General features: G+C 44.4%; 2 protein-coding genes across 6 annotated transcripts in view; both read left to right on the plus strand.

The window, feature by feature from the left end:
• nbeal1 (neurobeachin-like 1) overlaps positions 1-5,131 on the plus strand; it is a 93,918-nt gene extending 88,787 nt beyond the window's left edge. For all 4 annotated transcript variants that reach the window (XM_037536372.1, XM_037536373.1, XM_037536374.1 and 1 more), the window contains one exon: positions 155-5,131. In XM_037536372.1, the coding sequence (XP_037392269.1) occupies positions 155-256 (102 nt within the window). In that variant the 3' untranslated portion in view covers positions 257-5,131. The remainder of the gene's footprint in view (positions 1-154) is intronic.
• Positions 5,132-6,750: 1,619 nt separating this feature from the next.
• Positions 6,751-27,583, plus strand: rbm26 (RNA binding motif protein 26). 2 transcript variants are annotated; one of them, XM_017703640.2, is made up of 22 exons: positions 6,751-7,136; positions 9,216-9,334; positions 10,528-10,664; positions 11,394-11,485; positions 11,793-12,058; positions 14,957-15,226; positions 16,671-16,913; positions 18,625-18,813; positions 19,209-19,343; positions 19,671-19,782; positions 20,575-20,734; positions 20,981-21,145; positions 21,703-21,822; positions 22,065-22,130; positions 22,222-22,338; positions 23,038-23,112; positions 23,218-23,385; positions 23,970-24,074; positions 24,529-24,732; positions 25,522-25,608; positions 25,705-25,818; positions 26,956-27,583. In XM_017703640.2, exons 1-22 carry the CDS (start codon positions 7,078-7,080, stop codon positions 27,043-27,045), a joined length of 3,093 nt encoding a protein of 1,030 aa, XP_017559129.1. In that variant the 5' UTR covers positions 6,751-7,077; the 3' UTR covers positions 27,046-27,583. The 2 variants fall into 2 exon arrangements, with proteins under 2 accessions (XP_017559129.1, XP_017559130.1); XM_017703641.2 differs by having other exon boundaries at positions 11,397-11,485.
• The last annotated feature ends 381 nt before the right edge of the window (positions 27,584-27,964 follow it).

The following is a 27,964-nucleotide window of genomic DNA, read 5'->3' on the forward strand; positions in this document are numbered from 1 at the left end:
TCCACAACTGATTTGTGCTAACCTGTCAATCAAATGCAGATGGACTAATATTCACTCATGAATCATCTTTTTTCTTTCTTCACATTCTTTATCCTCCACTACTCTCTCCATTTCCCTCCTCCTCTCCTCTCCTCCTTTCCTCCCTTCCTTTTAGATGCGTTCTGGCCAGATAACAAGGAAACTCTGGGGCTCCAGTAAACGCCTGACCCAGATCTCGTCCGGAGAGACGGAGTACCCCACCCAAGAGCACCTTTGACCCTGTCCCCTAGGCCCTACCCTCACTGCCCTTTCAATCATCACCATCTCCCAATCAGGGTGGAGCAGCATGTGTGATTGGATGGTGGCTCTCCTCTGCCTGCTCTCTGAGAAAGAAAGAAAAAGGACGCAGGGGTTCGTTAAAGAAGTAGTTCCGCCAAAAATGGAGTTTACAGGTTTTTCCTCCCTCTTTAGCCCAGATAAGTCCGTCAGCCCACACACAAAGACACGTGTGGTGTTTGAAGTTGGGCTCTTTAGTTTTGCACTGGAGCTGCAGGGCTAATGGCGCTGGCATGTGGCTCACTTGTGTGGTTCATAGGACAGAGGTGCTCAGTCCTGGTCCTGGAGATCCTGGAGAGTTCAGATCCAACACATCTGATAGGCTTCATTACCTGGATCAGGGTTAGGGTTAAATTGGTAAAACAAAAATTGAGCACCATTACCTGTTAGTCTCGTAGCTCTTGCACAAAACTAAAGAACCAAACTCCACTGAGACATGCGTGACCACGTTTGGAGCAAAGGGACAACCGTGTAAACTTCATTTTTGGCCAGACCGTCGCTTTAAGTGTAGTTCAGATTGTCCTCTGTGTAAGTTTTTATACGTTAAGTCTTATTGTGTGTGCTTTGACCAGTGGTTGGTCCAGTGCGGGCGCTGTTGTCCAGCTACATGTGTCAGATTTATAAGACTTTACTACATCCTTGCATCTATTGCCTCAATGCATTGACCCCTTGATGTCACTCATTGACCACCTCTCTCCCTCCACTCAGCCACTCATCACACAGATCCGTCATTGAAGCGATAGTTTGATGGAAGATTAATTGTGCACAGCCCCCCCACACCCCCACCCCCCCTTACTCCAAATGTAGTTCATCAGCCTGGACTTGTCTGGACTTGTCTGGACTTGTTTGGACTTGTCTGGTGTCTGAAGTTCTGCAGTAGAGCTGCAGGGTGACGGAGCAACAGGGGGCCTGTTTTTCCTTATGGGGGCCACCTGTCGCTGTGATTGAGTGAATCACCAAAGCGACCAGTGGCAGTTTGAGTTTGGACCACTTTATAAGTCGTGTAGTGATAGTGATCTCAATAATCCAACTCTGATTCCTCTTACTTAGCGAGAAAACTTTAAAATTTCCTATTCTAATCAAAAGCTTTATATTGTAAATAAATTAGCGACACATTTTGTTGCTGTCACGCAAAAACCTTGGACCTCCGTTTTTTGGTGTTTTTTGCTTTGTTTTTTTAACTTTTTCATATTTTTTTATTTAAAAAATCTCCTTTGCATTGTGTTCAGCATTCACGATGAACAGACCAACTGAAGTTGTTGAAAGTTGCTTGCAAAAAGAACTTGTTACGTTAACTTTCATCACAAGTTAAGAATGTTTTTCTGTCTCCTGTAAAGTCACAAATTTGGGGAAACAAGTTTGTGTTCTGACGGCGATGATGGAGATTTTAGATTCGTATATTTTTATACTTTCTTGCCACCCCCCCCCCCCCCCCCTCCACACAGACCCCCAAACCTTGCCCAAAATTGACAAACAGATATTTTCACATATTTTAAGTGACCATGTTGGGGGTGACGGGGAAAGACGTGCACATTTAATGCGTCACCAAGCTGTCGTTTCACACCACTGCACACTAGTCACTACAGGATCGGAGAGAGTGGGCATGTGTTTTAAATATTCTATTACGCAAATTTTCAGAGGCCTTCCTGTTTCATCAGCCTTTCAGTTCTGCGAACACAGAGAGATGCAGAGTTTATACTGTTCACACAGGGAGACGCCGAAGTGCAGCATTTACAGCAGCTCAGAACTTTGACCAAGGCAGTGAGGAACATACTAAGGCTAAGCCAGTGTGTGTGTGTGTGTGCGCACGTTTTTTGACTAACTGTTGAATGTGTTTTTGATTTTTACTTGAATTCTAGATTATTTATTTAAATGAAGATTAATCGATGATTTGTAATGTTGTGGGTATGATTGCGGCCGCAGCGCTCGGTGTAGTTCTCTTCTGTTTGTACGGCTTTGGGGAAACACTACAGCTCATATCAGAGGGGGAGGCTTTGAAGGGCTTCATTAGTGCTAACTGTAAGCAATATAATCCCCCCTGCTAGCCACAGATGCCAATGGTACATTCCACTTTCTAATGCAGTGACTGACCAGTGCCCTCCAGTCTTCCTGTGTTTTTGAATAGGGATCACACTACAGGGACGGGAATTCTGCCGCAGGGCAGGAAAGCTACAGTGGCCGTCACACCCAAACACTGGCTGGCGAAAGTTTGGGGACACTTGGCTTTTCTTTAGTGCTGTGCTGTGTATCGTTTATAGAGGAATACCTGTGATATGGGCGTCACGCAGCAACATGGAGAATTAGCATTATATCCACGGTCACATTCAGTCTCACAGTCCTGTTCCTGAAGCCACAGCGCTTCTCTTCGATGCAGTGTTAAGAGAATAAAATTAAATTAATAAATAAATAACAGTCCAGTCCAAACAAGCTGTCAGATTTGTGAGAAATACTGAGACACTGAATTTCGTCAGTTCCACTCAGCACTACATTTATGGTTTTATCAGCATATTTTCATTATCTGTTTACAATAATTTGTCATATTTAAGCTTAAGGAGATTTTTATTTCTATATATATAAAATAAATAAGAAACTTTTGTTTACGTAGAATCTGCTGTTTATACCAAAGAAGACTGAAGGTTGAAGATAATTACAACCAAATCAGGAGTAAATGTCTGTTTTACAGCCAACTAAGCTAAATTTGCAGCTCTTAAGGACAGCAAAGCTTTTATTTGGGAAAAAACATTGAGTGATTGTGTCCTTTTACATGGTCAGATAAGGTCAGTTAAGGCTGCTATCAAAGATGCTTTAGCTTTGACCCTCTGAAGGACTTTTTGTACCCAAGTGAAAAGTAGTAAAAGTACGCTGTTATAGAAATTTGCATATTTTCTTTGTCTAGTTACAATAACTAACCCCGATCAGCGCTGCTTAAACACTGTGTCCACTCACTGTCCAGTCTCTTAGACACTCCTACCTTGTCGGTCCACCTTTGTAGATGTAAAGTCAGAGACAACAGCTCATCTGTTGCTGCACAGATTGTGTTGGTCATCCTCTAGTCCTTCATCAGTGGTCACAGGACACTGCTGGCTGGATATTTTTGGTCCTCAGTCCAGCAGATGGACAGTGTGGAAACAAGGTGGTTTTAATGTTCATCAGTGCATCTGAGGGTTATTTAACCAACAGCCTTAAAAGAACTCAACAAGGAACAGTGTCACACATGTAAATATATGTGACCGTATTACTGACCGTGCTACTCAGAGCAAGACGTCAGGCTCTTTGTCATGATTTAAACCATCTGTTGAACTAAAATCATACCAGTGTGCGCATTTATTAACAGTTTGGGTAAGAACGGTCATTATTTGGGTTGAATCCACTCTTCATACCAAGTAAGACAGTGTGAAGAACGTGAAGCTGCGTGCTGAAGACGAGCGCACCCGCAGGACCAGCACACACATTTATTTTCAGCCTAACTTCAGTGACCGTCTTCCAGCTCATGCTAAAGCCTCAGCTTGGAAGCTCTTAAAAACAGCATAGTCCCTTTTTCCACTGCCATTGGAGCGTCAGTTAAGGCTCCTGTCTAAGACTCTTCACCGCTGAAGCTTCACCCTCGAGCCTCTCGAGGACCGCGCGAATAAAGAGCTGCTTTGGCCATTTTTAAGTAAGATTTGGACAGTTTTAATTTCAGAAGAAAAGAAAGTGTCCTCAAACTTCATCAGGCGGTGTGATGTGAGCTGCTGTTAGTAACTCGCTCCCCACTTTCTTCTAGTTTACTATGCAGAGAAACTCCTCGGCCTTCAGAACTGTTACTGATAGGGGTCTGAATTCCTGCTCTTCCATATGCAGTGTGTCTTCTTAAACCATCTGAAGGTATATGTGTTTTTTGGGATCATGGGATCATTCGTGTGTGTCTGCTAAGCAGAAGTGATGTTTCTGTTTGGATTCTTTTTCCTTATTTACTTTCCCGCCATCTGAGTGAAGACTTTCCCGTGATGTAAGGAATTGAGCTTTATCATTCTCAGTCGCGCTGGATGTGCTCTTCACCAAGATCAAGCGAATCCTTAATGATGCCAAATTCTCGATCAGGACTGACGTGTGCTTCCTGTGCTGTAGGTAAACATGGTGCTTACTCTGGGTCATGATGTAAAGAGAAAGCCGGAGAGATTAGGGCTGGGTATGCTGTGGAGATGTTCTCGTTGTTTTTATCATTGTTTGTTTGTTTGTTTTTACCATCTTGAAGTGCTCGTTATATTATAAGAAATCTGAAATATGGAGAGACCAGTATAAACTTTAGAGACTTTTTCTCAGCCCAGTTATTTAGGATGCCTTTAGGAATGTTGCCCCACCCCCCTCTGCTTGAGAACTTCCAAACGCTTGTTTGTTTATTTGTTTGTTTTTCTCCCCCCAAAAATCCTCTAAAGACAGAAAAGGAGTGCCTTTTTTAATTCCCACAGTTCCTCGCATGACTAGGTTCAGACCGTAGTAGGATTTGGACAGCAGCATTCCACAGAGCCAGACTGGGAACCAAAAATCGAGGAAAAACAAACACAACAAATCAAAATCAAACCATATCAGACCTGTGACTTAGCTGCTTTAACTCTGTCACCAATGGTTGTGTGTGTGTGTGTATATCTGTGCTTATTTATAAATACAGTATAAAATGTACAGCATGATTTTTATTTCTGTGTCTGAATTGTATTTTTTGCACTTTCCAGGTACGACAAATTGTAAGAGATTGTTTTAAATGTCTTCTTGATCTGTACAGACAAACTGCTTTGTATACACTCTTGGAAAATGATCATTAAAGTTGTGTTGGAAATCATTCAGCTGGGCGTCTTTCATGCAGAGTGTGTGTGTGTGTGTGTGTGAGCTTAATGTTGCGTGTTTTATAGTTTGAATAACGTTATAGATCTGTAAGATAAACGTAATTTTCACGGCACAGTTGCCTTTATCCACCCATCTCTTCATAATCATTTCCGAGCCTGTTCTGGACGAAGACCAGAAGACCAGAAACATGTAGTTAAAGGAGTCTGGAGCCGCCAGTGGGTTCAGGAGTTTTAATACACCATTTAAAACTGTATGAGTAAGACAGGTCTGCCTTCTATCCTGTTACAGTGTTGCCTATAATCATCTGTCATTAGTGCCTTATTATTAATAAACACCTGCCCTTTCTGATTGATTATTGGTCGAAAGTTGAAGACCTTCATCTAGAGGAGTTTATACTGCTAATAAAGGGCTTTCCAGCCTAAAGCTAGAGTTCAGTAAAACTGTGGACGCCTGACCATCTCTGACCATCTTTATGAGCTTGTCAGACATCTTGCTTCTAAGCCCCTCCCTCCCTGCCCCCCACCCCCATCCACCCAATCAAATTCATTACAAAGGTGGTCAGTGGGGGTGAGGTCAGGGCACTGTGCCGGCCACTGGAGTTCCTCCAAATGCAGTGAGCACATTATTGTCTGCACCACTGCAGCATTAACACCACCCTCCACTGGAACTAAGAGAGTGAATGCAAACTCTGAAAAACCGCTCCAGCCCATTATCCCTCCTCCACCAAACTTTCAGGGCATCCTGGGGGAGGGGGGGGGGTAATTTGTCCATTAAACACCAAATTACTCCAGACATATGAGATCATGAGCTGAATGAGAAGATCTCTGAGAGCTGAGAGACACAGTGGACTCACCATGAGCTTTTCTTCATAGATCCTCAGAAAACAGGTCAAAGGAGGTCGAGTGACATCATCTGTGTGACTTTAATTACAGAATAAGAAACGCAGTAACACCAGTGACACGACTCCTGGGGACTTTTATTATATATTTTATAATATTTATTTGATTTTTGTTTCTGTGTGTCGTTTAAATCACATAGTTCACAGTCATGTAGATTATTGCAGTTAAAATCGCAGAAAAACTTTCAGACACGACCGTGGGCTCGAGCTCTTCTGAGGTGATTCTACAGGATTAATCTAAAACCCAGTGTTGATTAATCGAGGCTGAAGAAGGTGGAATTATTAAAATAACTTTTATTTTAAAATATGAATAAATTGTAACGCCGTGTTTTTAGGTGTAATATTTCCTTTCTTGCAGCTACATTTGTTTACTTAACACAAACCGAAGCAGCCGGTAACCATAAAAAATACATACATAAAATAATAATAATCATTATTATTAATAATAATATTATTATTTAATTATTATTATTATTATTATTATGACTTAAATAATATTTAAGTCATGGCCACGACTTATTCATCTCATTCCCACACCTTACAAAGTCGTGGCCACGCATTAGAATCTCGTTCCCACGCTTTACTACGCAGTGTCCACGCGTTATTTTTATGCGTGGGGGATGTCACCAGCGGGGCTCCGTAGAAAACTGCGAAAAAATAAAGTTTGATTTCAGGGCTCGCGAAGGCCTTCTCGAGTTCTCGCGATAAGCCCCAGCGTGTTCTCGCGTGGTCTGGCCGGGGGAGTAAACAGTCGCCATTTGTGGAGCGCGCGCGGATCAGAGAGGAGACGCAGATCGATCACCAATATAATCAATACCGCAGCGGTTCGGTCCGGATCGGTGCGGGTTCTGACAGCGGAGGGTCCGACCGACAGCAGCGCGGCCGCGTCCCCGACAGCAGCGGAGCGTGCCGGGGTTATTAGAGCCAGCAGCGCGGCTGGGCCTGGACTGGAGCTGCCTCGCTCTGCCTCACTCTGCCTCACTCTGCCTCGCTCTCTCACTCCCAGACAGACTCTGCCGCTCACTCCCGCCGCTGCTCCTAAAATGATCATTGAAAACCTCGATGCCTTGAAGACGTGGCTTTCCCGGACCCTCGAGCCCATGTAAGTGCCCCCCTGCCCGCCTGCGCGGACGGGGAGCCGCGCCAGCTCCGGCGGCACCGACGCGTGACGTCGCCTGGAGGCTTTTCGCCTCCGGTCGGTCGGAGTTTACAGTTGTGCGCTCGGGGCGGAGGTTTATCTCCTCACCCGGTGGAGGACGGAGCTTTAGCTTTACTGCCGAGCCTCTCCGGTCCCTCCGTTACTCCGCCCGCGGGGCTTCATTGTTACTCAGAGCCACAGACCCCCACCTCCCTGTTTCTACACCCACTGTCCACTCTATCAGCTCCACTGACCGTTCAGTTCCACTTTGTAGTTCTACAGTTACAGACTGTAGTCCATCTGTTTCTCTGATACTCTGTTACCCTGTTCTTCAGTGGTCAGGACCCCCATGGACCCTCACAGAGCAGGTGCTATTTGGGTGGTGGATCATTCTCAGCACTGCAGTGACACTGACATGGTGGTGGTGTGTTGTGCTGGTCTGAGTGGATCAGACACAGCAGTGCTGCTGGAGTTTTTAAACACTGTGTCTACTCACTGTCCACTCTAGTAGACACTCCTACCTTGTCGGTCCACCTTGTAGATGTAAAGTCAGAGACGACAGCTCATCTGCTGCTGCACAGTTTGTGTTGGTCATCCTCTAGTCCTTCATCAGTGGTCATAGGACGCTGCCCACAGGACGCTGCCGGCTGGATGCTTTTGGTTGGTGGACGATTCTCAGTCCAGCGGCGACACTGAGGTGTTTAAAAACTCCAGCAGCACTGCTGTGTCTGATCCACTCAGACCAGCACAACACACACTAACACACCACCCAAACAGTACCTACTCTGTGAGGGTCCATGGGGGTCCTGACCACTGAAGAACAGGGTAACAGAGTATCAGAGAAACAGATGGACTGCAGTCTGTAACTGAGTGGAACTGTATGGTCAGTGGAGCTGGTGAAGTGGACAGTGACCGTGTTGAAGGAGTGATTTTAATGGAAGGACTTACTGGTTTAAGTGAGGAGAAAGTATTTTGTGCGCTTGTGTTAGTTTTATTCACTCGTGTTTCCCGCTGTATTTTAATAAGCCCTTTGCAGCTGGAATATTAAACGCCTCGGTGTCATGGCGACGGGTCCGTTTCCTCATTTGCCTTCATTTTTTGCATCTTTCTCGTTTTCAGCCCAGCGGTTTACTGAGCCGTTTGCAGTTCAGCTCTGCAGCTCAGCTTCAGCTTCTGAGTGGCCGGGTTTGAAAAGCGCAGTGCAGTATTGGTATTTAACGTTACGGAGGCGTGAAAATCCTCATGGGGGTGCCTCGGGGGCTTTAACCGCGCAGCAGCCACCCTAAACCTGTGATTTAACCTCTTAAACCTCTCAAAGGTATTGTTAGTTTTTAGTGACGTCTGAATTTACATCCCCGAATTTTTTAGTAACTGCATGAAATAAATTTTTTTTATTGTAAAAGTTCCTTCAAATTATCAGAATGTGTGTTTTATGATCTCCACATATCACTATACGCTCACAATTTACTGCTGAGAGCCAAAAATCTCCACCGCTCTTTGTGTTGTTTTCTAAAAGTGATGTTTCCAGAGCAGATCACTGAAGAGACGCCGTCTGTTTATAGTTTAGAGCCCAGATTTGGGGAAAAACGGGTCGACTTTCAGAAGAAAAACAAACTGAGTTCAGCTTCTTTTATTATAAGGGTTTAAAACGACATCACCGTCTATTAGACTGGAGAGAAGAGCTACAGCCTCACACGACGCCCAGCTTCTGAATGGAGCTTATGGAATATGAATGTTATGAAGAACATGACCGAGTGCGGTTTGGGACCACCGGTGGTCCCGAGGGGTTTAAGACGTTAAAGTGAACGAAGACGTGCCAGTATGACACGGCGTTGCTGCGTGATGACCATGAAGTGCAGCTCAGCGTTTGTTGTTGAGCTGCCTGTGGTTTCCGTGTGTAAGTGATGTTCTGGCAGGCGCTCTGAGGCCTTCTCACCTGCCGCAGCCGTGGTTTCCGTGTCTGAGGCCGCGGATGCTGCTATATTAGTCCGCTGAGCATCAGTTAGAGTGTGTGTGTGACTCTTGCGTGTGTTTTCTCTGCAGATGCGACGCTGACCCATCTGCCCTTGCTAAATATGTGGTTGCCTTGGTGAAGAAAGACAAGTCTGAGAAAGAACTGAAAGCACTATGCATAGACCAGTTGGATGTATTCCTCCAGAAAGGTGAGCTTGATCATCGGCAGCTGAAGGGTTATGGAAGCTTATGTCCCACCCAACACCCCTGTGCAGACTACAGGCCTAAACCATCACCTACTGGCATCAGATGAAGTAAAACTGTTAGATAATCTTCAGTAAATTTGCTGATGTGGTTTCTGAGGCCCAGTCCCATTCCTCCTTTTTACTCCCCCCCCCTGTTTTCGAGTGTCACCCTCATCCCTCAGCTTCACTTCATTAACAGCTACTAGTGCTGCTCTGTAGGCGACCCTGCCCGTCTGCAGGGACAGCAGAGGAGGGGAAAGTTCAGCTCATCACTGCTGGGCTTTAGTTACATTTAGGTATCATACGCCTTCAAAGAGGGGGGCAATTATTTATTACCACCCCCCCCTAATTCTTCAGTGATATGTTAGAATTTCTCCGTTCCACCTTAAATGGAGCAGCAGTTACATTCTGGCACTTCAGGCGTCAGAACTGCTGGGCTATTTAAGGTGGAACGGGAAAGTTAGCGAGCTACTGAGACGTTAGCAAACTTTATCGATTTTTTTTTTATTATTTTTTTTTTTTTTTTTTCATTTTTTTATGCTTGTTATGAAGAAAAACAACAAAAATACGCTGAAACGACATTAAACTAATATAAGACGACGGTTATCGTAAATTTTTTAACTGAGAAAATTCTCACATTTGTGGGTTTCTTTGGTCTCTTGTTCAGCATCTTACCGATTATTACCAATTTCTTCTTTCTCCTATCACTCTGATTGGAGTGCCGCTGAGAAACCATGTAGCGCATCATTTCACCCTTCCCCTCTATCTAAAACCAGCTGGGACACCCAACCCGCACGAAACACAGGGGTAAGGGCTGAGTGGTAAGGGTGAGGGGCGAAATGGGACTGGGGCGAGGGGCGAAGTGGGACTGGGGCGACGGGCGCCGTGGGACTGTATGACCCACCGTTCCCTATAAAAGTGGACGAAGGTCTGTCGGCCTGTGCGTTTGTCCATCGTTCCGTTGGTTCGTGTGTGATTTAGGCCTTGAGTTTGAACAGGAGTCGTTGGGGGGTTTTCACCGCCGTTCTTCTCACTGCATTAGCCCTGAAGATCCAGTGCGGGGAGGAGCTGCTGTGGAGAAAACGTCTAACGTTAGTCTGGGATTAAAGTTCACTGCAGTCCTTATTCTCTGCTGTTGTTTTTCTGTGTTTATTCAGAGACCCAAATATTTGTGGATAAACTTTTTGAAGCTGTGAACACAAAGAGTTACCTACCTCAGCCTGAGCAGCCCAGCGCCGCGAGCCGGACAGACGGCCACCCACGGGCCGAAAAAGATGAGCCGAAGAAAGAGGAGGTGGGAAACGGACTGCAATGTGAAATAGTTCTTCAGATTGTCCCTTTGAAGGTGGAATGGGGTGTTTGACAAATTACGCTCACTAAGAAAAAGGTTTAATTAGCAATCAAATGTAGTGCTACATCGAGTGTGACAGGTCATTGTGATTGGGCGGAAGGCAGGATACACCCTGGACAGGTCGCCAGTCCATCGCAGGGCAATTAAAATAATTAAAATAATACTTTGCCCGTTTACCGATTTTGGGCTTTGCTGCCGGTCCTGATGTTCTGCCTCCCCAGTCTTTGCTGTTTTAAGGAGCCCGTGTCTTACATCAATCTTTATTTGTGTTTTTTTTTTTATGGTTAATATAAAAATAAAAACTCTCCAAAATGTCTTGGTAAAAATCGCTGACACTGTAGCTGATTTTCCATACGCAGCGTGTTTGGATGGGGAGAGAGCATAACATTTAAACAGTGTTTGCACAAACTGTCAAGTTGGTCTTATTTATTTAAAAAAAAAAAAAGCAAGGAAAATGTGTTTTTCCATGATATGGACCGTTAAGTTGATTAGCCAGCTGTCTGGTCAGCTTTTGGAGAGTAAGTAATGTAATCAAAGCCTGTTACACTTAAATGTGTAGACTAGTTATCGATCTGTAAGTGTTAGCAGTTTAAGTTTAGGGGATGTGTTGTCAGACCCTGCTGGCAGATGTTATGTTCCTGATTGATTGATTTATTTATTTTTACTGTATAGCAGCCCAGTCGAGATGAGGAGAGGGATAAGAAGTTCTCCAGAAGAGTGAACCACAGTCCTCAGTCCAGCTCTCGATACAGCCGAGACAGCAGGTGAACACCCATAACCTTGAAATCTTGAAGGAGCAACTCATTAAAAGTCAAATTTGCCCTTTCCCCACTGTAAGGTGTCTGAAGTTTGCCCCTTTAGTTTTGTGCTCTCGCTCCGAGGCCAATGTAACAAACAGCTCCTGCGCAAAACTAAATAAGCGAACTTCAAACGCCGGACGCGTCTCGGCTGATCAACTACAGGAGGAAAACTGTGAAGCTGATTTTGGTGAACTGTGGAATCTCTTCGGTTCCTCAGCACCGCGGATGATGTCTGCCTAGTTACAGTGTGATGATGCTCTTTTGCTCTTAGGAGGGTTGACGAGCGTAAGAAGGATGATCGGTCCAGAAAGAGAGAGTATGACCGTAACCCACCCCGCAGAGACTCTTACCGGGACCGCTATAACCGGCGGCGTGGACGCAGCCGGAGTTACAGCCGGAGCCGAAGCCGCAGCTGGAGCAAAGACCGTGCCCGCGAGCGAGATAGAGACAGAGAGCGGGACAGGGACCGAGAGCGGGACCGAGAGAGAGAGCGCAGCAGGACACGGTCACGCAGCCGGTCCAGAACCAGGAGCAGAGGTACACGCTTTAGTCTGCAGCAGCTCTTCTGTACCCTTTAAGGTGGAAGGCGGCAGCTCCCAGGATTGTGTCGCAGCCAAAAGCTGTATCTCTTTCTGCCCAAAGTCTGGACATTTATAAGTTCACATTGTCTATACTGCTGCCTTAGTAACTCTCTGTAGTCTAACGTCTTCGCAAATAATGAAAAGAATATTACTAAAAATGAAAAAGGATAAAAATGAAAGACTTCAGCTGAGTTCTAGCAAAAAACATGTAGTAACATCTCAAAACATGCCTTTTTATCCCCTCTGGGGTGATGAGGTTATCTCCCCACCCCATTTCATACCATTTTAGTGCCCATCATGTCTAAACCCTTCACCTTTTATGGCAGCCTTTAAAACCTAACCTGTCTTCTTTTTTTTTAAACCCCTCTTCCGTAACTCTCCATAGGGCATCTCGCACAAGCCTCGTCCAAGAGTGAACCTCAGCTGTAACTTAAACTGTCATCTGGCACAGCTCCCTTCTCTGGGCCCAGAAACCCTTCTTCTGATTTAACTTCTACGGTTTTGTTTCTCAAAACAGTGATTTTGAGATTTTTTTAATCCCATTTGGTGCTGCATGGCGATTCTGTGTCCGTGGTTTGCACCATTTCTGACTCCACCCATACGTGGCTTGGTGTGTCTTGCATTCCAGTGAGAAATTCAGCTCAGGTAGTCGGGCACAGTGTGGATCGCTGGGCAGTGATCATGGGTTTGTAACCATGTCGTAACACACGGCAGCGACTGATGGCAAATGCCAAAGCTTTGTTGGATCGTCTCCCACTTTGTAGTCTAAACTGCAGTGCAGTGACCAAACTTATTAGTTCTAGAACTAAAAATTTCCTGCTAAACTTTCTCCAACAGACCCAAACACTGGGTCAGTGCGCTGCACCTCTGTGGGGTTTTTGGGAGCCTCTGATGTTTTTCACACAATGTTAGTAATGAAGGTTCTGTTCAGGTACAAACAGTGTAAATGCTCCTTCAAAGCTCCAGCAATGGTTCTAAGGTCTGATTGTGGAGCTTAAATCAGGTTCTCCAGGTGAAAAGTTGGTATTTGTTCCTTTTCATAACCGAATGTTTTAAAACAGAGCAGTAGAGTAAAAGCCTGGAGGCGAGGCGGGGTGAGTGGAGTCAGTACAGCTTAGAACACATCATCTCAGTGGATTATGGTTCAGGTATGTTCCCTGACTAAAGGCACTGAGATGGAGCCTTGAGGGTTCCACCCCAGTGACAGTCTAGAACCTTTATTTATTCTGAGAATCTTGTTTTAATTGTGGCTTATCATGTTGTTTGGAACAGTATAAAGCTGATATTATAACCTTGTCGTTGGGTGTTCTCCTGGCTTAAATTTTACCTGACTAGTCACACCTAACTGAGCTCATCAGCCGTATTAAGCCTACTAATCAGTGTGTACAGCAGGATGGAGTGTAAAATAAGCAGGACATGGGTTCTCTAGGACTTGCGATGTAGAATTGAATGAGTTCTTCAGCTTTACAGCAAGATCAGGCGTTGGGTGTGAAGGTGTAGCTGTAGTTATGTCTGGATGTGATCCAGGTTGTGGAATTTAATCACAGATGTGCTTTTCTAGTCTTAGGGATGTTTCTAGTGGGCTGGCTGCGGCTGGGAGCGAGACTAAACATGTTCAGATTAAACTCGGGCGTTTCCACAATCTGATTTTTTAAAACATTCTAATTGAATGTTCCACTGACAACATGCGTTTCACTAGTGCTGTCAGAATCATTACATCCAAAAGCAAGGTTTACATTTACGGCATCTGGCAGACGCTCTAATCCAGAGTGACTTACAATCTGACCATTTAATACGGAGCTGAAGGTGGTGTTAGGAGTCTTGCCTAAGGACTCTTATTGGTATAGTGTTGGGTGTTATTGGTATAGTGCTGGGACTGAACCCCAGTCTACAGCGTAGAAGGCAGAGGAGTTACCCACTACACTATCCACTATATACTCACTACACTACACCACCCACTATACACCCACTACACTATCCAACCACTATACACCCACTACACTATCCAACCACTATACACCCACTACACTACACCAACAACTATACACCCACTACACCATCAACTATATACCCACTACACTACACCAACCGCTATACACCCACTACACTACACTACACCAACCGCTATACACCCACTACACTACACCAACCGCTATATACCCACTACACTACACCAACCACTATATACCCACTACACTATCCAACCACTATATACCCACTACACTACACCAACCACTATATACCCACTACGCTACACTACACCAACCGCTATATACCCACTACACTACACCAACCGCTATATACCCACTACACTACACCAACCGCTATATACCCACTACACTATACCAACCGCTATATACCCACTACACTATACCAACCGCTGTATACCCACTACACTACACCACCCGCTATACACCCACTACACTAACCACCCGCTATATACCCACTACACTACACCACCCGCTATACACCCACTACACTAACCACCCGCTATACACCCACTACACTAACCACCCGCTATATACCCACTACACTAACCAACCGCTATATACCCACTACACTAACCAACCGCTATATACCCACTACACTAACCAACCGCTATATACCCACTACACTAACCAACCGCTATATACCCACTACACTAACCAACCGCTATATACCCACTACACTAACCAACCGCTATATACCCACTACACTAACCAACCACTATATACCCACTACACTTTCTTGACCCTCACCTGCCCGTTACCGTCTACTGTAAGTGCAAGTCTGAGTCCGTGATCTGGTCACGTGACTTGGTGTATTGATCACTTCTATGTATTGAGTTTTAATCTGCCTTTGTATGTCATTACAGAGAGGGATTCTGGGAAGTCGAAGTATGACCATGAGCGTCCTGAGCGCCCAGAAGGAGGAGCTAGTGAGGGTTACGTGGCCACACCTCTTGCCACAGGCACTTCCTCTACGCACTTCCCAGTCCCCGCCCTCAGCAGCACCATCACAGTCATCGCCCCGACTCACCATGGCAACAGCACCACGGAGAGCTGGTCCGACTTCCATCAGGACCACCATGCCCCCTATGGGAGAGCGGCTCCGCCCCCGCGCAAACGCTGCCGAGACTACGATGGTATGGAGTCAGGGTTTATAGTGCACGGCTGCTTTGGGGGATGTTTTAAACGGTCTCCCTCATGGGGAAAGCAGAAAGGGAGCTGGGGGCAAGCCTGTTATACGGTGTCTGAGTTTTGCTTTCTTCATTTTAACACGAGTTATGAGGCTAATACAGCTAAAAATATATTTTTGTATTAGTTAAACGTTAAAAACAGTAGTTTTTTTCTTGAAGCCTGGATTTTTCTCATACTTTTATTTTGTGATCAATGTTTTTTAACAAGCAAACACAAAGAACACAAGAACTATGTTCAAAGACCTCAGGACGTGCCCACAACAGACACGGTACCGAGTCAAAAGTCATCGCTAGACGTCAAAGTAGCAACGACAGCAGTGATGGTCAGCGGCACAACCACACAAAAGGAAAAGACATGTAAAGATATTAATTCCTAAATAGATCAATGAACGAACTCCGTCTACTGAAGTTTCCGCCCTAATATCAGTGTTTGACCAGCACACAGTTGTTCTTAATTTGGCCTTAATTATCCTGGCAGTTCTAGATTCCGAGAGAGTGATGTCCCAAAAATAAGAAAGCCAAAGATGTAGAGGAACAGAGGGTTCTACCGTATTTTCTCTGTGTTTTTAGCCAAAAACAAAACTTTCTTGATGAGGAGTAGAAAACACTTCTGCAGAGTCATCAGTTAGGAGTAGAGTCCAGGGATCTTTGTCTACCGATTTTCCCAAAATATTAGAGAGAGCATCTTGAACACGTGACCAAAAGACATCCGCAATACGCTGCGTCCAAAACATATGTATATATGTACCGACCGTTGTTGAGCTCATACTTTTTATTGAGTACATAGTGTGTCCTATACGGTCAGGAACAGCTCAACACAGCTTGAGTGATTTAGGTCTGCAAATGATTCGGTGGGCTGTAAACCTCCTTTACTCAGCTGCTTTAGCAAAACTAGTTACGTTAGGTGGCCCTTATTAGTCCCACAACGGGGGAATTTCACCAGTACAGTGACACACCACACATGCACCAGGGGGCAGTGAGCACACTTGCCCGGAGCCGCGGGCAGCCCTGTCCACAGCACCCGGACAGTTGGGGGTTAGGCGTCTTGCTCAAGGACACCTCATTCACGTACTGTTGGCTCTGGGGATCGAACCAGCGACCTTCAGGTAACAAGGCTGGTTCCCTAACCTCCAGCCCACGACTGGAAGAAGCAGTTTTAGCGTCTGATTTTTTATTTTTTTTTGTTTTACTTGCCAAAATAATTTTGATTTATTCTGCAGTTTTTACTTTGAGATGACCGTCAAGTAAATGTTCTATAAATGCATTAATGACTTTTTAATAACCTCATAATTATTAACTGCTTTACTTTGTTATAGATAATCTGTTTGTGTGTTTGTTTTTTTTTTTTTTTTAAGCTTAAAGAATTTGTGGTGTTTTTGTTCCTCCACAGAGAAAGGGTTCTGCATGCGGGGGGACATGTGCCCATTTGACCATGGCAGTGACCCTGTGGTGGTGGAGGACGTAAACCTGCCCAGCATCCTTCCCTTCCAAGCCCCACCTCTTCCTGTGGTCGACGGCCCACCTCCCCCTGGTCTGCCGCCCCCTCCTTCTCTCCTCACTCCTCCGCCGGTTAACCTGCGGCCCCCTGTGCCTCCGCCTGGCACGATGCCCCCCAGCCTCCCACCTGTGGCAGGTAAAACACAGCAATTCATCTGGTCTTCTCTTTTGGTCACATGTTCTGTTACCAAGGTTGATTAACCCCAAACAAAAACACTGTACCTCTTTAGAATAAGTCTATTATTGGTTATTAATTAGGAGATAAAAACCTCAATCAGTGATTATCATAATAATTATCACACAATAACAAAAAGAGCAGAAGAGAGAGCTGCGTCTGGTGAACACGTTGACTGATGGAGACGAAGACGAGTAACAGTGTGAATATGGGTTCACTATTAGGCAGACAGGTCACTGTAGCCCTTTTTATTTGTGTGTTGTAATTATTATAAATGTTAATGATTATGGTGTTAATGACTGAAAAATTGACTATTAATAAACAAATTTTAAACCGTTCCTAAACTCTTTATGTAGTTTTATTCAACAGTTATACCATTAACCCCAGTCCTGTTATTTTTTTATTTTTTTATTTTTTTCCTGTGCTTCTTAAATATAATTATTTTAATTATAAAATATTGCAGTATTTTAATATTGAGAAGATGCTGATACTGGGCCCAATCCAGTATTTATGTATTTGTGGTGAATACAGCCAGACAGTTTGCCCAGTTTATGAACAAATGAATAAAATTAGGGATACAGGATCAGAATCAGACCGGTTTGGCTGTCAGGTTTATGATGTAAATAAACAATCTACGCCTGTGTTTTAGCGTAATTATACAGATTCACAGGGGTCTCTTACAACCCCGTTTCCAAAGAAGTTGGGACTCTGTGCAAAATGTAAATAAAAACATAATTCAATGATGTGCAAATCATTTAAACCCTAGATTTCATTGAAAAAAGTACAAAGACCGCAAATCAAATGTTGAAACTGTGAAATTTTACTGTATTGAATTTAATGCCAACAACACATTCCAGTAAAGTTGGGACGGGTCTGTTTACCGCTGAGCTTCATCACCTCGTCTTTAACAGCTCTGTCAGTGTTTGGGAACTGAGGAGACGCTGCTGTAGCTCTGACAGTGAAATGTTTTCTGTTCTGGTTTGATTCAGGATTTCAGCTGCTCGTCAGTTTCAGGAGCACATTTATCTTATTTTTCATTTCATAATGTGTCAAATGTTCTTAGTGGTGACCGGTCTGGACAGCAGGCAGGTCAGTTTAGCACCCGGACTCTTTTAATATGGAGCAGTGCTGCTGTAATACATGCAGAATGTGCAGAAACTTTTTTGGGACGTGTTGCTGGCAGCAAATTCAAAATGGGCAAATATAAAAAAAAAAAAAAAAAACAAACAAAACAAACCTTGAAGCATTTTCAATGAAATATAGGGTTTAAGTGATTTCACACATCGTTACATTTTGATTTTATTTACATTTTTTGCAGCGTCCCAACTGTTTTGGAAATGGGGTTTATTTGGTTCTTGTTCTTTACAGAGGGAAAAAAAAAATGTAACTCCACGAAATGTTTGATATTCTCCTGTTGGTCTGAAACACAGTCTGATTTAAAGCAACGGCAGCGGAAATTTATAAAAACTAATTTATATGCATATAAATAAACACTGGCTGATACTGACCCATTAATGTATGTCTTAAAGTCCTAGTAATATTTTTATTTATTCTGAAGACTTTCTGTTGACGATGGCTTTGAGTGTTTGACCCTTGTGTTCTGCAGTAAGATCTGCCGCTGGTGTTAATGGTCATTTCTTCACCCCTCGTCCTTCTTCTCTGTGTTTTTCAGGTCCTCCTCCTCCGCTTCCCGCGCTACAGCCTTCTGGAATGGATGCTCCTCCGAACTCCATCACCAGCTCTGTTCCCACCATCGTCACCTCAGGGGTCCGGCCTCCGCTCACACAACCTCCTCCACATCTCATCACCTCTGGGGGGCGCCCTCCCCTTCCCCAGCCTCCTCCTGCCCTCTACACCTCTGGTAATTACAGCTGGTTATTAATCCGAGGCAGTGTGGAAGTGCCTCTAGAACAGTTTCCCTCCATGCTCAGAACTGTCTGGCCCTGCAGTGGAGGAGGCCACTGTCTGCTGATGTACCAATATGTTTGTTTTCGCTCTTTCTGGACTTGGCTGACCTCAGCTAGGGAGGTGAGCCTGGTTTGTGATTAAGCCTCACACTCTTGACTTCTCAGCCCACGTCCTTGGCCCTGATGCCGTGGATGCGGCAGGGTTATTTAAACTCAGTCTCATTTTCACTGGGACTCTGCTCACGTGTCTCTGCGAATAATGCATCATATACGAGAAACAGACATTTCAGCCGGTGTACTTCTCAAAAACATGCTCACCTATTTTTTTTTATCCTCTCTTGGTCTGTAGATTCATTTGAACCAGACGTTTATAACCCAGAGGCTCCCAGTATGACCTCGCGACCCATGTACAGACACCGGGTTAACATCCAACGGCCCAATCTAATTGGTCTCACCATGGGGGAGGTGGACATGCCCCCACGAGGTAACACTGCATTCATAACCTCTCAGACGTCCACAGCATTCCCTGTCACCAGAGAGCTCTTTCTGAATACAGCCTCCTTACTCTTTTAGATCTGAGGGCCATATGAAGTATTTTCTCTATTTTGTCCTTATTTGCAGTTGTAGTTGGTGAATTAATACATCCACTGTTTTGTTTGGATGCACAGCCGTTTAACAAAAGCTTTTCTCCTGTGATTTTCAGTTTGTAAAAACTTTTCCTTTCTTTTTTTTTTTATAGTTTTCTTTTTGTTTTCTCTATTTAGTGAATGGCTCTTTGTAATATGTTACTTCTGTTGTTATTTTCTTACAGACAAAATGTTGAACAGCAATAGTGCGCGGATTGTTCTGGAATCAGACTCCAGGAAGAGGGGGCTGGGTCCACATGATGGGGGCATGCCCTCAAAGAAACCTTGGTTTGATAAGTAAGAATACTGCTCACGTCGACTTGTCACTGTTGGTCATCATGTGAAACTCCGTCACTGAATGGGCCGTGTTATAGATCTCTGAGGACGCCTGTGTGTTATTTCATTTTTAGCATTGTACTGTAACCCGAACTGATCGTTGTTTACTCAAAATCCACAGAAACCTCAACAGTAAAATATAAAACATGCACACGTGACCTATTTAATCTGAACATCCCAGGTGCTCAGTGTTTAAAACCTGCCTGTTTGCCATCCTGACTTTACTGACTTGGGCTCAGTTTCTGAGCTGCTGAGCTGACGTTCAGTGTTTATATGGGCTGAAATGCAGTTAGTGTGTTTGGTGATATGACTGGTATAGAATTGAGCTGCAACCGCTGCCCCATAAACAGCTGTTGGGGTGGGAGAATCCGAACGCACGTTACGTTGCAGTGCATGCTGGGGACTGGGAAACAGGCTAATGTTAATAGAAAATCAAAGTAGTTTTGCGGATTGGATTGGACTGTGTTGAGGGCCCGGTTTGGCCCACGGGCCTTGTGTTTGACACATCAGGTGTAGACATTAGAAAACTCCATACATGGGCCTCATTTCAGGGTTAAGAACAAGACAAGAGTTTGCTGCATTCCTCGACGCTGAAATGCATGTGGATTACTTGACATTGTATTTTGAATTCATTCGTGTATTTATTTATTTATTAATTTTCATTACAACTGAATATTTTAAATGATTTTTGTTAGTTTTTTTGCGTCCTTATATAACCACTGATCTTTTATCTTTTGTTTTTTTCCTCCACAGACACAACTTCAACAAGCCCAACCATCATGGTTACCATAAAAAAGTGCCATTCTCTTTGCCAAATACTAAACTGGCCATCCGGCAGATTCCCCCAGAGCTCAACAACATCAGCAAACTCAATGAGCACTTCAGCAAGTTTGGCACTATAGTCAACCTCCAGGTGAGCACAGTGGGGCCATTAAGCGCCCAAGGCTGCACAGTTTAGCGGAGTGTGTGTTCATACCGGTTGTTTTTGGATGCTACTGTACTGAATGTGAATAGATATGTGGACACTTTGGGACAAGCTGAAGTCCTGGTCTTGGAGTGACCCAATCCTGCATGTTTAGATTTGTTCCTGACTGTTGCTGTGTCTTTGGGGGGGGGGGCAGTCATATGTGGCGGTTGATGTGTGTGTTTGGGTGCGCAGGTTGCCTATAACAATGACCCAGAGGGGGCGCTGATCCAGTTTGCATCTCCAGAGGAGGCGAGGCGGGCTATGCAGAGCACGGAAGCTGTTCTAAATAACCGCTTCATTAAAGTTCACTGGCACAGGGAGGATGAACCGGGACCCACACACACGGTTCCGCCTATGGTACACACACACACACACACACACACACACACACACACACACACACACACACACACACACACACACACACACACACACACACAGAGTAATAATTGTTAACAAATGTTCAAAAGCCAATTGCAAAGCAAGGAGGTGAACTTGCTGGATATCCTAACTGTCAAGCTTCATTAAAAGCACCTCCCTGTTTCTACACCCACTGTCCACTTTATCAGCTCCACTGACCGGATAGTTCCACTCTGTAGTTCTACAGTTACAGACTGTAGTCCATCTGTTTCTCTGATACTCTGTTACCCTGTTCTTCAGTGGTCAGGGCCCCCATGGACCCTCACAGAGCAGGTACTATATGGGTGGTGGGTGTGAGGGTCCATGGGGGTCTTGACCGTTGAAGAACAGGGTAAAAGGGGTCTAATAGAATATGCAAAGAAACAGATGGACTACAGTACCAGTAACAGTAGTTGTAGTTGTAGTTGTTGTTTTCTATACCAGCTATTTCATATGTAGAATGTATTTACGTTGTGCACTTGTAAGGAATTGATTTCATTACCTGTGTCTGTTAGAGTGTCCAGCCACCCCAGCAGCCCGCAGTCACCACTCTGAAACAGTCTGTGAAGGACCGGCTGGGCCCCCTGCCCATCGGAAACACAGAGCCTCTGCAGGACCCCAGCCACCCCTCACAGGTCAGCAGGAAAGGATGATCATGGTTTTGTCACATGAATGTCATGTGGTATCCGATGTTGGTATCGGCGTATTTTAATGATAAGTATGACTAAATGAACGTGGTTTTGAGCCGATATCTGATCAATATCGATCCATTAAGTTTATATGGCAACATATTTATTCCTTCGTTTATTCTCTTGTTAGTGAGGGTAGTTTTAGTTGATATTCCGTATTTATCTGTTTACTTATTTATTACTCACAGGACTCTGGAAAATCATCAGTGAAAGAACGACTGGACTTCTCGAAACCAGCAGCCTCTGCAGGAAAGGTCTTTATTCTCTATAGCCGTTTTTTATCAGGTGCTGCTAACAATTATGGGACAAACAGAACATGTTTCACGTTTTCCTGTTTTCCTGCAGGTCTTCTCCACCTCAACTGGACTTACTAAGACATTTTATAACCCAGCAGCGCTGAAGACGGGCCAGAAGGGGGTGCCGTTTGGGACTATGCCTGAGGAAGCTCTGAAGAAGAAACAGGTTTGTACTGTGGGATTTTCCCCCTCGCAAACAATCCCACCTCGAGTTCCAAAGGAACGGGCAGACAGGCTGGTCCCTGGGCTTCTTGGAAGAAAAAAAATATGGATTTATTCAAGCTTCAATTTTTAGATTCCAGATGACGTGACAGATTTCTTGTTAACTTTGATTTTTCACGCTGAAAATAAGTTACACGTCCTCTGCAGAGACCAAAGCTCTGCACATTTTAAAGCATGATTGCTGTTTAAAACGGTGTTCTCTGTAGGAGACGTCATTAAGGACAAACCAAATGTCATTTGAATGGGGTGTTGAAAGTTCTGGGCCGTTTTAATCTGAGCTGCATTGTAGAAATTATAGAAATTATTTGCAAAAGAAATGGTTTCTTTAGATTTGCACTGGAGCGGTGAGGTGAGCATAGCTAGTAAGTGATGAAAGCTGATACCCCACCGGTTAGCATTGTGTAAACGACATGCCTTAACCACACAGCTGCAGTCAAGGAATCTCAGTTTGGCACATTGTTATCTGGAAAAATGGACAAAAATACTGAGAAAATTTAAGCTTCAAAATGACCCATACTGTTTTTAACTATTTAACTATGTGACGCACCGTTGTGGGGGGGGATGGACAGGAATGTCATGCGGTGTCAAATACGATAAACAAGTTAACCTGCTGTCTGGATGTTTTTCCTGTTTTCTCCAACAGGAGGCACTGAAGCTTCAGCAGGACGTGAGGAAGAAGAAGCAGGAGATTCTAGAGAAGCACATTGAGACCCAGAAAGTGAGTCCAGAGGTCTCTAATGTGACTGGGAAAGACGCATCTCAAGGTTTCGACAAGGATTAAGAGAGTAAAACTGTGTCTGTGTGTGTCTGTGTGTGTTTTCAGTTACTGATCTCTAAGCTGGAGAAGAACAAGTGTATGAAAGCGGAGGATAAGGCTCAGATCATGCAGACGCTGACCACACTCACCAACAGCATCAGCAAACTGCAGGAGGAGATTAAAGGCATCTCCAGCTCCAACACACTGCAGACCTGCATCAAAACCAAGGCCCAGGTCCGTAATCGCACTTACACACCTGCCTCGTCACGATGCCAGTAATGGGCCTTTTTCATTCATTTAATTCAAACACGGTGCACTGAAACTTGGCTTTGACGTGTTTAGTGTCCGGATCGTGTCTGGATGAACTTCGGCCGGTTTCCATTTACACTTTGTACGAAAATGAATCTCCATTGTGGCCAAATGATCCACTTTTACTTTCCTGTGGAAAAAGCACATCAGCACACACTTTCCGTTTCCGTTGTGCGTCCATTTACATTTCTCCCCGTTACGATACGAGTTAGTAAGCCTGGCGTGAACACCTTCATCAGCCTGGAGTCCAAGAAGCTCTTGGTTTGGGGAACTCCAGCCTTGTGTATCCTCCATAGTTCGTTTTCTTGTTTATACTCTCACTTTCTACTCGGCGCTCAGCAGATAAAGCCCAAACAACGTGTTCAGTTCACACTCGTTTTAAATGTGGTCCATGTCCTGCTGTGTTTTAATTAATCTCACTGGTTTGGTTCTAGTTTATACAGTACAGCAGCAGGCAGTCCTAAATGTGTTTGTTTGGTTATTTATTTATGTTTGGCTGGTGTTAACAGGCTCAGAAGGAGCTACTGGACACTGAGCTTGACCTGTACAAGAAAACCCAAGCTGGGGAGGACACAGCTCAGCTCAAACTCAAATACACCCAGCTGCAGCTCGAGGTATGCTTTTCTAGAAAGTTGTTTCAGCGCTGGTTAAATTACTGAAATCCGAATCGTGCAAAAGACGTGAATTTATTGTATGTGAGCTCATTCACCCACCATGTTCAGGTTTTTTCTTTTTTAATGGATCAGTCCGTGAACCCTGTTTTAAGTCATTATAAGCCTCTGTGTGTTGGTCCGGAGTCCAACTCCTCACTCTCATAACTACAGAACTCGCAAACTTTCATATGTTAAAAATATAGCTTCGTAGTATTCACTGAAACATCCTTAAAAGCTATACTATAGTACGTTTTGAGGTTGATGATGAGGTAAATGGAGTGAAATCATGTTAGGAGTGTTTGGAGTGAAGTACTGGTGAATCTGTTAAGGCACTGACTGAACCACTGGTTGCTGTAATTCCTGAAGTTGCCACTTGGTGGTGGTATTGTCCTCAGTTGCCCCTCTTTCTTCACAGGCGGCCAAAAGGGGTCTCCTCACCTCAGGGCGTGGGAGGGGGGCCCATGCCAGGGGCCGTGGGGGCCTCAGGGGCCGAGGACGGGGCTTTCGGGGCCGAGCGAGGGGCGTGCCCACTCATGCTGTGGTGGACCATCGGCCCAGAGCCCTGGAGATCAGCGGCTTCACTGAAGCGGATCGGGTCGACCTGCTGCCACACTTTGCAGTGAGTAACTATATCAAATCGACAGGGTTTTGAAACAGTTGTGAAGCATCACGAAGCTGGATTTGTATTTTAGGTGGTTCTGGTGCTTTTCTGCTCGAGAACTACTCAAAAGCAGTAGTTCGGCAAAAAAAACTAAATTACAGCAGTAATTAGCAGTCGATCAGCCAAGACTTTGCTTTTCTATCGCCTCTTTAGACTTGTCTTCGAGCTACACGGCTAATGTGACCAAGTGAATAAATATCGCAGAATTACCTCAAACTGTGCTGAGCTGGTAAACAGACTCTTTAGCCGGAATGAAAAACAACTCCTTGTGAACATGCCTGCAGAGTCATGTGTTGCAATATTCTCTAGAAGGAGATTTTAAGGCCTGGAAAACGACGTATCCTTTAGAGAAACTTGGAGAACTATAAGCATTTGACTTGGCCAGTACCTGAGTTACCATTATGTTGTATGAAGTTCAGGATCACGGCTTATGTGTATTCTAGCACTCAGGATTGCTTATTCCCATGGGGGGATTCCCGCTGGTTGTATGATGTATGTATTGTAGTAAGATCATAAATTCCGTCAAGCCGATGAGGCGGAGAGATCCGGTGCTGCGCTAAAGAATAACATGACACAATTTATTTACTGTAGGTTTTAGGGTGGAATTCTCCTTTTAAACCATATAAAGTTTCTGACATTGTTTTTAACAGTTATTTATGTAAGAGTGAATTTATATTTTTATATTTTTTTCCATGAGTGGAATACAGTAGTGGGGAGTTTTAAACTGAATTTGTTTGTCTTACTTAGCAATTTGGAGAGATTGAGGATTGCCAGATGGAAGACGGCAGTCTGAGTGCCATCATAACCTACAGAACCCGTGCAGAGGCAGAACAGGTACCACTGCGCCTCCTTAATAACAGTGTGTACACACACACACACACACACGCAGCTTGATGGAACTCAGTCTGATCTCAGGCTCTCTCACTGCAGGCGGCGGTCCACGGGATGAGGCTGAACAACCAGGAGCTCCGTCTGTCCTGGCATAAACCGGCTGCTTCCCAAGGCGCAGCGGACACTGAGGAGGTAGAGCCGGAGGAAGAGGAGGTAAGCTCCATCACATACGGTTATGTTTTTACTTTCTCACATCGGACATCCAGTACATTTATCCTAGGGCTGCAAGTACAGGGTGATTTAAAAAGATTCATCCGATTTCAAAATGATTGATTTCTCCTGTAAATCTTTCCAGATCAGTGCAGTGAGCTGTAAACGGTTTAAATGAGCATAAAGTTTATGTAATTCTACAAGGTCTCAGTCTGAACCTCCTCCAGCTGTACGGACGACATCAACACCACAGTCAAACTCATCCCAGACTGGACTGAGCGTGTCGGGCGTCGCCGCTCTCACGGCTCTTTCAGTGGGATTTCGGAGATCATCCAGTGCTGTGGAACCAGCGCCGAACGCTCTGAGCTGCTGGAGCTTCACTGCTGATGAAAATCCCGCTGCACAGTTCTGACGGATTCACTCTTATTGACGTGGAGAACGCAGAACGTTCTGCTCAGGGGTCTCAGCTCCTCTCAGACTGAAGGAGCCGGTCAGAAACTCTATGACCCCCTCTTACAGTTGGACTGTTATTGGTTCCTCGGCGCCTCACGGTTGGAAAAACACGGCGCTTTGAAATCAGATGAATCTTCTTGAATCACCCTGTGTAATTATCTAGGTTATATCTAGAATCAGATAACCTGACCAATATTATTTGATACTGCGTTCTTCAGATATTCTTCCTGCTGTGGTTCAGTTCCTCTCGGTTTGCCACAGAGTTTTGTCTAAAACAGAATCCTTATACGGAAGCCTGCGTCAATCCTGGGAACGAGTTATTTTTAGTCTCACATCCACTTTAATGGCGAGAGGCTGATCAAACTGAAAGCCAGGCTAATGTTTTAAATGTAAACGTGGAATCGCTGGCGAAGGGATGAAAATGAGCTGTTTTGTGGTGATTGGTGTCAGTCTTTCAGTCAATATCCTCCACTTTTTATAATAAATCTGGTTTGTTCTTTAATGGAACCTGTAACAGCCCCTACACTTCTAAAGGATATGGCTTTTTAATTATTGTATTTATTTACTCATTAATAAAGTAAATGTTGCCTTGTGTTCTCTGATGGAGAGTCGACCCAACGCCGTAGTTCTTTCAGTAGCGGTTGCCATGTAACTGACCGTCCCTCTCTGCTTTCTGACTGGCTGCAGTTCCAGGAGGATTCTCTGGTGGACGACTCCCTCCTGCAGGACGACGACGAAGAGGAGGAGGATAATGAATCTCGCTCCTGGCGCAGATGAAGACGTCCGACCGTTGCTCCGCGCCCAGGCCACGCACCCAACATGTCACGTCCTGCTTTTTTGTGTTTAGTTTTTTGTTTTAAAGCTTCTGTTTGCCGTTGGTATTTTTATCATTAACAGTAAAGCCGAGCGGACGTCTCGCGGTTTGAGTCGTGATGTGGTAGGAGTGAATTCCTTGCTTTTTTTTTTTCTGAAACTGGATAAATGTGAAACCACATTTCATTTTTTTGCATTTCTGTGAGAGAAGATCAGAACGGAATCACGACGACAAAGTGAAGAATGTTTTAATTTCAGAGTTTCAGAGACGGAACATGTTGGGTTAATGTCACGTAGTGAGCTTTATTTAGAGCGGTTAACCTGAGGTAGTTGCTTTTGTGTACATATTTTATGTATGAATTTTAATGATTTGTATGACTGCTTTGCTTCTCCTGGCTTTAATTTGAGATGTAAAAAAAAAATAAAGAATTGAAATGGTCTAGAAAAAAATCAGCAGAGAAAAAAAGAAAAGAAAAGAGAAAAAACGAGAGCACTGCTGTGTCAGCAGCAACGGCACTGATGGAAAAAAAGAAAAAAGATCTAAAATTGCTGAAAAAATAAAGACCATTTCAAACCCCCCCACCCCCCCTCCTCACAAAAAGAGCAAATTTCCTGATCTCCAGCGCTTCTCCAGCGCTTCTCCAGCGCTCAGACTGGAGCAGGTGAGTATGTGCCTCAAAGCTGTAAACCGAGGTAAGAGAATTGCTCCGTCATCAAATTTGAACACTGTGTGAAAATATTTTCCTGTTTCTGTAATTTTTAAAAATGAAGGGCGACATTTATACTGGAGATCTAAGCTGATGTTGCTTGTCTTATTTTATTTTTCTTATTGTTTTTCCTGTTTTTCAGGTCATGCCGGACTTCAGTGTCACCAAATGAAACC

The sequence above is a fragment of the Pygocentrus nattereri genome, chromosome 30 (genome assembly GCF_015220715.1).
Source record: "Pygocentrus nattereri isolate fPygNat1 chromosome 30, fPygNat1.pri, whole genome shotgun sequence".
Lineage (NCBI taxonomy): Eukaryota > Metazoa > Chordata > Actinopteri > Characiformes > Serrasalmidae > Pygocentrus > Pygocentrus nattereri.

What these genes read in the sequence shown, in the direction of transcription:
- rbm26 (XM_017703640.2), top strand. Translation starts at nt 7,078, where the DNA reads ATGATCATTGAAAACCTCGATGCCTTGAAGACGTGGCTTTCCCGGACC. An exon ending in ACCCCAGCCACCCCTCACAG is followed by an intron (nt 21,823 to 22,064) that starts GTCAGCAGGAAA and finishes TATTACTCACAG; the next exon opens with GACTCTGGAAAATCATCAGT. An exon ending in TAGAGCCGGAGGAAGAGGAG is followed by an intron (nt 25,819 to 26,955) that starts GTAAGCTCCATC and finishes GACTGGCTGCAG; the next exon opens with TTCCAGGAGGATTCTCTGGT.